This window comes from Acanthochromis polyacanthus, chromosome 7 (assembly GCF_021347895.1).
Source record: "Acanthochromis polyacanthus isolate Apoly-LR-REF ecotype Palm Island chromosome 7, KAUST_Apoly_ChrSc, whole genome shotgun sequence".
In the NCBI taxonomy this organism is placed as follows: domain Eukaryota; kingdom Metazoa; phylum Chordata; class Actinopteri; family Pomacentridae; genus Acanthochromis; species Acanthochromis polyacanthus.
Genome location: NC_067119.1, coordinates 22,272,128 through 22,284,135, shown reverse-complemented (window position 1 = coordinate 22,284,135; position 12,008 = coordinate 22,272,128). Strand labels below are relative to the sequence as shown.

The following is a 12,008-nucleotide window of genomic DNA, read 5'->3' as shown; positions in this document are numbered from 1 at the left end:
ACATGTCTGCTGTTGCTGTGGCCAAACAGTTTTATCTTTGATTTATCTGTCCAGAGCCATTATTCCCAGTCGTCCAATCTGCAGCACTTTGACACCAACAGCTGCAGATTCTGTAATAAAACTTTAGGGTTCATAGAGACTTTCTTTTGCATTAAACGGTCTGCTCTTGGGCTGCAAATAGCCAGTCCTGGACAAACTGACAGTCATTTAAAATCAACACCAGTTATAGATAATTCCACTACAGTACATTGAGTTGTGTTAAAAAAAATTGAAGATCCCTTTTAATTCACTTGCTAGACTAACAGGCATTCACAACCCTTCATTGAAAGCCTTAAAGAGCTCTTTAGGTCTTGGAATGATGACAGCACACAGTGAGTATGTCGCTTTTAATAATAGGCACTTTTTCAAAGAGGATCACATGTTTGCGTGTTCTAATATGTACAATATATACTATGTAAAAACACATCAGGCTAAAAAGGTGAAAGGAACTTGAGATGGAAAAAAGAACTCAAGGAATACACTTAAAATAACATCCCAAATCACTGTTTTCATGATGTTTATATTACAATGCACATTTCTAGTATTACATTCTTCACACAACCTGAGACAATCCCTTGATAATTTATCTGGGGTTTAGCATAATATATGTTTGAAAAGAATATAAGACATTTATCTAAAGAATAGCCGACATGGGAACAAAATGACCAAAAACAGTCAAGGCCGGATACCAGAAAGTGAAAAAGGGAAACTCAAGTACAAACGCTATTCATCACATGTATATAAACATATACTGTAAATGTTCATTTCATCTTTTGATTTTTTTTTTTTAAATTTAGGATGCACAAATGTTTCTACTTATCATATGTGGTCCAGCAGGATATAACCTCAGAAAAATAATGGTTCTTTATTGGTTCTTCAGAAGGTTCCCTGGTTGTTCCAAATACCAGCTCCAATTGAAGAACCTCTCAATATAGTATGAAATTAGAACAGATTATATTACTAATGAATCCAACAATCATCATGAACAGTGAGCAATGATCTTTACAATTTCAGGCATCTTGTCTTATATTGTTCTGTAAAAAAAATAAAATGAAATAAATTATAATGAATGGGACTGAAAAATGCAGCAAATTCTTAAAACAATTCGTATTTAAAAGTTCTGTGTCTCTAGCTGTCAAATGCACTCAGTGCTTCTTGATTTTCAGTTTGGATTGACTAATTAGCTTAAGGTTGTAGATGTTTATGTGACCATCACAGCAAAGGACTGTGTGTTTATTTTTACTGTGTGTCTCTGAGGGTAACATTAGTTGGTTCCCATTAGTGCCTTTATTTTTGTAAGTGTACATGGTAACATTTTATTCAGATTTGTTTGTTAGTTGTTTTTTTTAATAGCATAGAGGGTCTTTTTTTTCTTATCCACAAATGTTTTGCAGATGATAGGATCAGGCCAGGTCTCTGGTTGAACCATGTTACAACATGTACTCACTAGCCACTTTATTTAGTACACCTTGCTGGTAAAAAGTTGGATCCCCGTTTGCCTTCAGAACTGCCCTAATTCTTCATGACATACTTTCAACAAGGTGTTGGAAACATTCTTCAGAGACATTGGTTTATATTGACATGATAGCATCAAGCAGTCGCTGCAGATTTGTGGGCTGCACATCCATGATGCCAATCTCCCATTCCACTACATCCCAAAGGTTCTAAGGGATCGAGATCTGGTGACTCTGGAGGTTGTTGGAGTACAGTGAACTCATTGTCATGTTCAAAAAAACAGTTTGAGATGAATTGAGCTTTGTGACATGGAGCATTATCCTGCTGGAAGCAGCCACCAGAAGACGGTGCACTTTGGTCATAAAGGGATGGACATGGTTAGCAACAATACTCAGGTAGGCTGTGGTGTTTAAACCATGCTCAGTTGGTATTAAGGGGCCCAAAGTGTGCCAAGAAAATATCCCCCACCCCATTACACCACCAGCAGCCTGAGCCATTGAAACAAGGCATAATGGATCCATGCTTTCATGTTGTTGACACCAAATTCTGACTATCTGAATGTGACGGTATTCTGCATTCAGTTACTGTAGCCCTTCTGTCATGTCGAAACAGTCTGCCCATTCTCTTCTGAGCTGTCACATCAACAAGGCATTTTCTTCCACACAACTGCCGCTCTCTGGATATTTTCTCTTTTTTGGACCATTCTATAACCCCTTTTGATGGTTGTGTGTGAAAGTCCCAGTAGTTCAGTTGGTGAAATACTCAGACCAGCCTGTCTGGGACCAACAACCATGTCACATTTAAAGTCACTTAAATCCACTTTCTTCCCCTTTCTGATGCTCGGTTTGAACTTCAAAGTTGTCTAGACTACGTTTAGCTTTTTGTGTGAACAAGCAATTGAACAGGTGTACCTAAAAAAGTGACTAGTGAGTTTTTTTTTTCTTTTTTCAAGTTTATTTGTAAAAGGACAGGGTGCAGTTACATTAAAAAGATGGCTGCACCAGATTTAGCTTCAAGCTAATTTCCATCTGTAGTCCTTGGTCCAAGTCTTGGACAAAGTTGTATTCATAAAACGTAGCAGAAGGCAAAAAAAGAGTTGGTAACCACATTTTGATGCTTTTACTTATAGTCAGGCAATTTCCCAGACGTCTCAAATATTTTCCGTTTATAACAAAAAGCTAAAGCTAATGAGAAGCAATTTATCTATGCCTGCATATATTGATTTAGTAGTCACAGGCTTTAATGAATCTTGAAGAAAACGGGAACTATGACAAAGTACATATATGACCTTTATTGTTCAAAACATTAGAAAGAGATGTTTTCCTCACTGTTACATCACATTGTACCCTGAGTCATCGTATACAATGTTAAGGTTTGGCCAGCAGATGTTGCATTATTGACCGTATCAAATTCATCAAAGCAATGGACAATTTTCAACATCAAAAAGTACATCACAAAACATTTCTTTCATCCCTACCCATAGTACAACATTCTGCCAAAGACTGCCCATGTTTACAACTTGTGCGTGTTCACGTGACCTGACATCTGCAGACTGTAGCTGCACGTCATCGTGTTCAGCCGCTTCTCTCATTCCACACATTACTTCCAATACTTTCAAACTACACTAGTTGGCGAATACTCTCAGGCATCATAGTGGAAGTGTGAGGGTTAAAAATTCAGTGGTTGTTCAGTATAGTACCAGAATGAACACATTGTAAACACTAGATTGTATCTACAACAAGTTATTTAGTTATTTTATGTCCAGTATAACATGAATCCAGCGTTGCACTGGTGTTCAGTCAATTCAGAAACAACATCTCATCTGATAACATGTAAATTCAGAACAAGCTGGCGTTTAGATTTACAAGGAGTTCTATATCTCCACTGATATGTACCCTGTCAGCCACTTCTCCCGGCTGCCTGTGTCATGATCGTGGAATACTTTATCACCATGATCCTGCTGAAGCTTAATGAAAGCTTGTCTACTGGCAGTCAGATGTTATAAGGCAGCTTCCACAAAGCAGTTATGTCTTTGGCTTCTATTAAATATCCAAAAGAATTCTTTGGCATATAAACAAGACACTATGGTGTATACTGTATACACATTTAAAACAATATTTTTACCATTACACTGATATGCTGACATAGATTAAAAACCTTTTGTGTGCGTCTTTAAAACAGTAATATGCAATAACTATTTCATTCTACACAATGAACACACAGTTGTCATGACAAATGTGTAATGACATTCTGCATGAGTTAAATCTACACTTTTCATAGGCATATACAGATAATAAAAAAAAATGTCAGACCCACTTTTAAACATGGGAAGACCATGTTTAAAGGTGCAGTGTGTGATTCTAATCCCAAACTTTTTTTTTTGCCATTTTCAGCAAATGGTTCACTATACCTGTTGGTTCTGTGTACCCAGCCCTGGCTCTGTGAAGGGAAACCAAACAAAGTGGCTCTGATTGATTGTCCTGTGCATGCTTCAGTTTGTGCTCATGGACAGGACAAGGTGGAAGGGAAGGGGAGGTGAGATGGGAGGAAAGGGGGAATGGGGGCTTACGGGGACAGTAAATCTGGTACATATTAAATATACTAACAAACTAAATATCAACAATCTTTCTACAAACAGCTTTCCTGTGAGCAGAATGATACTATGAAGATACAACTGAAGTACTGTTACTGTCTGTTAATAGCACACAATTCATTTGCACTATTGTAGGTGCAATAATAAAGCAAAACAGGGTTATGTGTTAATCAATACAATGGTATAAAAACTCCTTGACACATGCAAAACATCAAGGAGTAAACAATATAATAAGCTGAGATAATATTTGACAATGTGAAGAATACATTTTGCACCTGAAAAGCTAAAGATAAGAAAATGAGACCAGGCAAAACCTGCACTGAGCTGTAAAAAATTAAATTATTAGTGGTGGAGGTCAATCCCAGGCAGAGGAAATCCCGTAAGGCTCTCCCAGCAGAAATAATCGATACAATTCAGAAATTTGCTCACGATAAAGGTAGGGAGTTGGTGTGTGCAGAGCCATCATAAAGGATGATGGGAACCAGTACAGTGACGTCAGGAAAAGTTCGCACAGAAAGGCTCACCTACAGGAAACACAAGAAAACAAGATGAACATGCCTGAAGTTCATCATGAGGCCGAATGAAAGAAATACACATAAATCCAAATTTGCCCCACAAAGCCTAAATGAACAGCAGACTGGATTACAAATATATGCCTTCTTCCACCAGCTGATAGCTCTGGTACTAACCTCGATTTTGTATTCAACCTCCAAGATACTGCAATTTGAGATGGTGAGATATGCGGACGAGGGAAGAGTGAGCCTTATCTCAGTCTGCACAACAGAGGTGTGAGCGACGACAGGCTCTCCAGACACTGATTTAAAGCGTTTGACAGCCTGGATGTGGCGTTCCCTTCTCTGGGTATAGAAAGTCTGTTTCTGTTCCAGCCTCGCCTTCGGAGTAGCGGTTGTAAACGAGCCATTGCTAATGTTGCAATTTATTTTTACAGTTTCACCTGGTGGGAGAACAGAGACAGAGTCAGGAAGGGGTAATTTCAATGAAATCTTCTAAACCTCAATATCCTCCTTTTTTCATTACACAGGTGTATGGATGAAAAACCCATACCAGGGATGAAGGCCTTCTTCTCTACAGTGGCTGTCATTGTGAGAGGACCCGAGGCACAGCACAGGCAGCACAGCGTCATGCTGTTTGTGCCTGAGAGGGGAGCCTGTAGAAAAACAGCACAGTGACAATTAGATTTGATCTGTGTATTTTGTATCATCAACTGATTGTTCAGGCCTAGAGTACAGAGAATATAGACAAAAGTCCATCACAGAAATGCCAAAATCCAAACTAAATATTAATTATTTGCTGTATATATACATTAATTGTAGAGTTGGATAGTATGTACTACTACTGGGCTTTACAAAAGTTCTGTTACACTCGGTTTCATGATCTTTAGAGACTTTTACATGTCGGAGTGAAAAATTCCATTAAATAAACTGAAAGTTCTACCTTATAGGCAGGTGTCCTTAATACAATTTTTTTTCTCCGGTGAAGTTGTATCAAGATGGAAGTCAAAAGAGTGGAGATATCTGCTCTCCTTTGTGCTGAACATCAGCCGGATGACCGTCCACAGAGTCGCGGAGAGGCTAAAGAATGGTGAAGATCTTTCAGGTCTTCACCATTCTTGAAAGATCACTGAAAGATCTTCACCATTCTTCAGCCTCTCCACGACTCTGTGGACGGTCATCCGGCTGATGTTCAGCTGCTTGGCTCTGTCAGACTTCTTGTGGCCAGCATGGCACAATATACGGTTTTCAATCATGAATTGCACTTTCAAGGTTGTCCAGAGCATTTTAATTGGATTCAAACTGAAATTTTGACTTGGCCACTCTGAAGCCTTAATTTTGTTCTTTTTGAGCCACTCAGAGGTGGTCTTATTTGTGTGCTTTGGGTGACTGTCACACTGCATAAACCATGTGTGCTTGAGCTTTAGGTCATGAACTAATGGGTGGATATCCTCCAGGAGGGTTTTCTGATAGAGAGCAGAATTCGTGGCTCCATCACTTCTGAGAAGTTGCCATGTGCTGTGGAAGCAAAGCAAACCATCACACTACCATCACCATGTTCAACTGTTGGTATGACGTTCTTCTGTGGAATTCTGTATTCAATTTAGACAAGATATGACAGACTCATACGTCATCGGTCTTCAAAAAAGTTCCACCTTTGACTCATCAGTCCACAGGATGGATGGATGGTGATGCAATAACGAGAGCACATTCAAAAGTACAGGCATATGAAGTGGCTTTTACTTCATTTTGTCACTTTCCCAATGTGCACTCATATACACACGTGGACAAAATTGTTGGTACCCCTCAGTTAAAGAAGGAAAAACCCACAATTCTCACTGAAATCACTTGAAACTCACAAAAGTAACAATAAATAAAAATTTATTGAAAATTAAATAATCAAAAACAGCCATTACTTTTGAATTGTTGATTAACATAATTATTTAAAAAAAACAAACTAATGAAACAGGCCTGGACAAAAATGATGGTACCTCTATAAAAGATTGAAAACTATTTGACCAGAGTGACATGATTAACTCAGGTGTGCCATTTAATTGACATCACAGGTGTTTCCAAACTCATAATCAGTCAGTCTGCCTATTTAAAGGGAGACAAGTAGTCACCCTGCTGTTTGGTGAAAAGGTGTGTACCACACTGAACATGGACAACAGAAAGCGAAGGAGAGAATTGTCCCAGGACATCGGAAAAAAAATTATAGACAAACATCTTAAAGGTAAAGGCTATAAGACCATCTCTAAACAGCTTGAAGTTCCTGTGACAACAGTGGCTCATATTATTCAGAAGTTCAAGACCCACGGGACAGTAGCCAACCTCCCTGGACGTGGCCGCAAGAGGAAAATTGATGACAAATTGAAGAGACGGATCGTTGGAATTGTATCCAAAGAGCCCAGAGCAACCTCCAAAGAAATTAAAGGTGAACTCCAAGGCCAAGGTACATCAGTATCAGATCGCACCATTCGTCGTTGTTTGAGCCAAAGTGGACTTCATGGGAGACAACCAAGGAGGACACCACTGCTGAAAAAAACTCATAAAAAAGCGAGACTGGAATTTGCAAAAATGCATGTTGACAAGCCACAAAGCTTCTGGGAGAATGTCCTTTGGACAGATGAGACCAAACTGGAGCTTTTTGGTAAGGCACATCAACTCTATGTTCATAGACTCAAAAACCAAGCATACGAAGAAAAGAACACTGTCCCTACGGTGAAACATGGAGGAGGCTCAGTAATGTTTTGGGGCTGCTTTGCTGCATCTGGCACAGGGTGTCTTGAAAGTGTGCAAGGTACGATGAAATCTGAAGACTATCAAGGCATTCTGGAGAGAAATGTGCTGCCTAGTGTCAGAAAGCTTGGTCTCAGTCGCAGGTCATGGGTCTTCCAACAGGACAACGATCCAAAACACACAGCCAAAAACACCCAAGAATGGCTGAGAGAAAAGCGTTGGACTATTCTAAAGTGGCCTTCTATGAGCCCAGATCTGAATCCCATTGAACATATGTGGAAGGAGCTGAAACATGCCATTTGGAGAAGACACCCATCAAACCTGAGACAACTGGAGCTGTTTGCTCATGAGGAGTGGGCCAAAATACCTGTTGACAGCTGCAGAACGCTCATTGACAAATACAGAAATCGTTTAATTGCAGTGATTGCCTCAAAAGGTTGTGCAACAAAATATTAAGTTATGGGTACCATCATTTTTGTCCAGGCCTATTTCATTAGTTTGTTTTTTTTAATAATTATGTTAATCAACAATTCAAAAGTAATGGCTGATTTTGATTATTTAATTTTCAATAAATTTTTATTTATTGTTACTTTTGTGAGTTTCAAGTGATTTCAGTGAGAATTGTGGGTTTTTCCTTCTTTAACTGAGGGGTACCAACAATTTTGTCCACGTGTGTAGCAGGTATTCAGGAACTTTGTGGGATTAGATGGAGTCACAGCTGGTGTCTCCTGGTTATTAAATTTAACTGAAGAGTTTATTTGCAGAAACAGATTACTCGTTTTGATAAATTTTCAGAAAACTTTTTCTTTCATTGTTTACTTCAGATAATATCAAACTGAAGTTGAGTGGACTTGACCCAGTAAAAAAAATATATGACAAAATAGAGAAAAACTAAATTATTATCTCAAGAAAACAATAAAAAAAAGTTTCCTGAAAATTTCTAAAATGGAGTTACCTGTTTTTGCAAATAAACTCTTCATATATAAACTTGTCATTCCAGGCCTTTAGGGTTAATCTGGAGGATCAGTCTCCAAGATGATTCCTGTGCGCGGTTACACTTATTCCACAGTTAATGTGCTCAATCACATCATCGCAAAGAAGAACTTTTCCACAACAGACATGACATGTGGGTGAAAGATAACTAAGGTGTGGTTAGTACTGGACATGTTTGTTCACTGGGGAAGCTTCATGGAGTCTGCTGTGGAAAATCGCATAAAGCAGGAAAAACATGCTAGATTAACGACTGAGCATTATTTTTTTTATTTTTTGCCCTGATCGTTCATGAGCATCACTTACCCACAAGTCTGGCAGGTTGGTATTGATGTGATGCACAAAGTTCAACTCTGTCTCAAAGTTCTTGGACAAATGCCAGGGTCTGTAGATGTCCACTTTCAAGGTGTATAGTATTCTCCCACTGGTGCCGTGGAAAGTGGATGGGAAATCTCTGCAAACCAAACCAAAATGTAAACAATCTGGAAACAAAACAGATTCATCACCTTCAGATACTATGGCATGGCAGAAAGCAGAGTGAGACATGCTTTGGCACCCTAAAGTTTATGATCATTCATTCACATCAGATTTGCTGTCTCTGTAGCAGACACAGGAGAAATAAAAATCACACCCACAGAGGAAGCTGCTCATACTCACCCCTGTGGGAGTTGACATGTAAACGGATACACATGTGTGCCGGGGGACAGCTTGGTTGTCCCACGAACTGCTGCAAGGAAAACACAAACTCAGTGAACTTTCAAGTGGACAATGATCAAACTGTTTGCGATCCAAACAAGTGCATACCTCCGTTTTCCTGCAAAATCACCCCCTTGTAATTAAAGTACTCCATTTTAGCCGAGTGGTGTTTTCTGGTTGTCCTCCGTCTCCTTCCTCCTCCTCCTCCGGTGGACCAGTGGACATGCGCCACTCCTGCCAGCGCCACCGTTATTGAGGTGATCTTCGTTTGCTTTGTGATCTCGAAGGAGATACGTCCTGTGACTTGGTCTCCGCTGGAGAACGTGTTCTTCTCATTCAGCCTGTCAACACTGACGCTCAAGTTCTTGATCCCCGAGCCGAACATCGCTGGGAGGGAGTTTGGAGGAGGAAACAAAAACAAGGAATCCGAAGCGCTTGGATGCAAGCTAAGTTTTACAGGAGCAACAGTTCGGGAATTCGCAATCAAAAAGTCCGTGCAAAGTGATGAAAGCAAGCATTAATGGTTTTACAGCAACAAAGCGCAAAAAAGACTCCACAGGCGCGTCATCCTGGGACCAGCCCTGATGGGAGGAGCTACAGCCCGATAACAAGTCAACCCCTTTGGTTAAGTACAGTCAGATCCCATACAAATGTATAGATCAGCTATATAAGTCCTAGATCAAAACATATGTGAGTCATTTTCACACCTCATACTTTGTTATTAATCAGTTCTGCTTCTTGTCACTTCAACATTAGAGGCTGCAACACAAGCAGGAAGCTATAAGAGGAGACTCCCCTCTACAGACCAGTGGTCATGTCAGAAAGGCCATCTGCTGTATGTCACTCCACTACGCCCTCTTTGACTATTGCTTGCTTTCTTCCTCTGTCCTTGTCAATAACCAGCACAGGAATGCATTATAAGGTAATTGAGTTTCTATTTAATTACATAATATATTTATTAATCTAATAACTGTTTTTAAACTGATCATTTCCGTCAAATTAGTGCAAGTGGATTATTTCATAAACAAGCCACATTTTTTACTACTTATTTTATTTGTTTATGAAGGCGCTAAAGTAATTTTCAGACATTGGATACTAAAGATTGTTGCCTTCATTAGTGTGTTTAACTGGAGTGATCTTTGCCTGCCATTCAGGCATAAATCACTTTTCCATTATTGTTCCTCATGGCTTCATTAAGCCATGATGCATACGTGATATTTGCCCATTCATGTGAGATTGGAAAGTCCACTCCAAAAAAACATATTTATAGATTCAACAAAAAAAGCCACAAAAGTTTTCATAATTGTTTAGCTGCACCTTGCGAAGCTAAGCTAATCGAAGCATAAAGTGCTAAATTTGTTCTTTTGTTATTTCTGCAAGTCAAGCCCCTGTGTTCTGTTCTGCTTGGTTTTCAGTTGGTGGATTTGTGCCACATTGTGTGTCATAAGACCTACAGCCTGCTTAAATTAGCCAGTCAGTAGAAATCCAAGTTAGGCTGCAGCCTACTCACTCTGAGTGGTTCACCTCCTGCCCTCCTGAGTTCAGCTTACTTTTATTGTATTCAGATCCTGCTGTATCTAATAAAACACATCAGCCATTCTGCCTGATATCTGCTTCAGGGTTCATCCAGCGGTGACAAATTCTTGCCCAAATCAAAGCTACTTTGTGTTTGTTGCCTTGATGTGTTGATGTTGTGCTCTTCATGAACATAAACTTAAACGTGCTTTGCAATTTAACTATCTTGATTTTTAAAATGTAAATTCAGTTTTGACCTGCATTAAATTCGGTTTCCTGTAGAAACATAGACATTTACAGATGGGTGACAAATTTAAGGAAAAATCTAAGTATCCTAGTAAGGTCTTGGGCCATTAGGTGTCACCAGAACAGCTCCAGTGCTACTTTACAGCAATTCTCCAAGTCTGTGGAACTCTGCTGGAGGGTTGAACACCATTATTCCAAAAGATATTCCCTCATTTGGTGTTTTATTGATGCTGAAGGAAACTGATGTCTAACACGCTGGTCGAAAATCTCCCATAAATGTTTTACTGAGATGAGATCTGGTGACTATAATAGAACGGAATATGTTTAGTTGTCTTTTTATATGTACAACAAAATAGGACGCAAACCTTTTAAGTGCGAAACGGTAAAATGTATCAAGTCAGAGGTATACAGTATATGTAGGTAATAATTCAATGAATCAGTCAGTCAATCAATCTATAAAAGAAAATTGCTTTTAAACTGATGATTTAAATTCAAAGATTCTAAAAAGGAAAAGGAATAGAAAAACAATATGCTATGCATGCAAGACATTTGATACTGCACATTTAAGTTTTTTCAGTGTTAAGTGCAGTTATGGCTTTTGGGTAAAAACAGTTTTTTAGTCTTTTAGTCTGACTTTTTAGTGTGAAGACAGAGCGTGTCCAGGTTGGAATGGGTCTTTTAAAATGCTCTGGGCCTTATAGAGGCAGTAGGAACTGTGCAGTTCTTCCAGGAAGGGGAGAGGGCAGCCGATAATCTTCTGGGCAGTGGTGACGACCCTCTGGACCGCTTTCCTCGTTCCTTTTGCGCTGACGGAACTGATCACTCCCATCAGGACAGAAATGTTTCACGATAGGATAAAGGTGATCACACTGAACAACTCTGTGTAGATTTACAGTCATTGTTCCCTCTAAAGGGACAAGTGGGCCCAAATCATACCAACGAAACGCTTCCAACAGCATAACAGAGCCACCAGATCTCTTCACTGTTCAGCTTTTTCTAATTTGTCATCTGTCTGTAATTTATTCCAGTTTGACTTCTAAATGTATTCCAGTGACAAACTGGTGACTTTGGCCTTTTCTACAAGAGCATTTAACAGCGAGGGGAAGCCTAAAGGCAATAAATCTCGTGACACGAGTGAGCATGTTTCTCGCTTTTCTTTCTCCAGTAATAAAAAATGAATCCTGACATTGTGGCCAGAGGGTCGTGTTCAACTGCGGCAAACC

At 39.4% G+C, this 12,008-nt stretch overlaps 1 protein-coding gene across 2 annotated transcripts; it reads right to left on the bottom strand.

The window, feature by feature from the left end:
- Positions 1–2,770: 2,770 nt before the first annotated feature.
- LOC110950449 (arrestin domain-containing protein 3-like) lies at positions 2,771–9,551 on the bottom strand. Of its 2 annotated transcripts, none has more exons than XM_051950424.1 (6): positions 9,133–9,551; positions 8,986–9,052; positions 8,635–8,782; positions 5,153–5,255; positions 4,777–5,042; positions 2,771–4,611 (listed from the first exon to the last, which is right to left on the bottom strand). In XM_051950424.1, exons 1-6 carry the CDS (start codon positions 9,407–9,409, stop codon positions 4,513–4,515), a joined length of 960 nt encoding a protein of 319 aa, XP_051806384.1. In that variant the 5' UTR covers positions 9,410–9,551; the 3' UTR covers positions 2,771–4,512. The 2 variants fall into 2 exon arrangements, with proteins under 2 accessions (XP_051806384.1, XP_022048713.2); XM_022193021.2 differs by having other exon boundaries at positions 8,986–9,055; positions 9,133–9,547.
- Positions 9,552–12,008: the final 2,457 nt, after the last annotated feature.

What these genes read in the sequence shown, in the direction of transcription:
- LOC110950449 (XM_022193021.2), bottom strand. Translation starts at nt 9,409, where the DNA reads ATGTTCGGCTCGGGGATCAAGAACTTGAGCGTCAGTGTTGACAGGCTG. An exon ending in ACATGTCAACTCCCACAGGG is followed by an intron (nt 8,783 to 8,985) that starts GTGAGTATGAGC and finishes TTTGGTTTGCAG; the next exon opens with AGATTTCCCATCCACTTTCC. An exon ending in AGGTTGAATACAAAATCGAG is followed by an intron (nt 4,612 to 4,776) that starts GTTAGTACCAGA and finishes TGTTTCCTGTAG; the next exon opens with GTGAGCCTTTCTGTGCGAAC.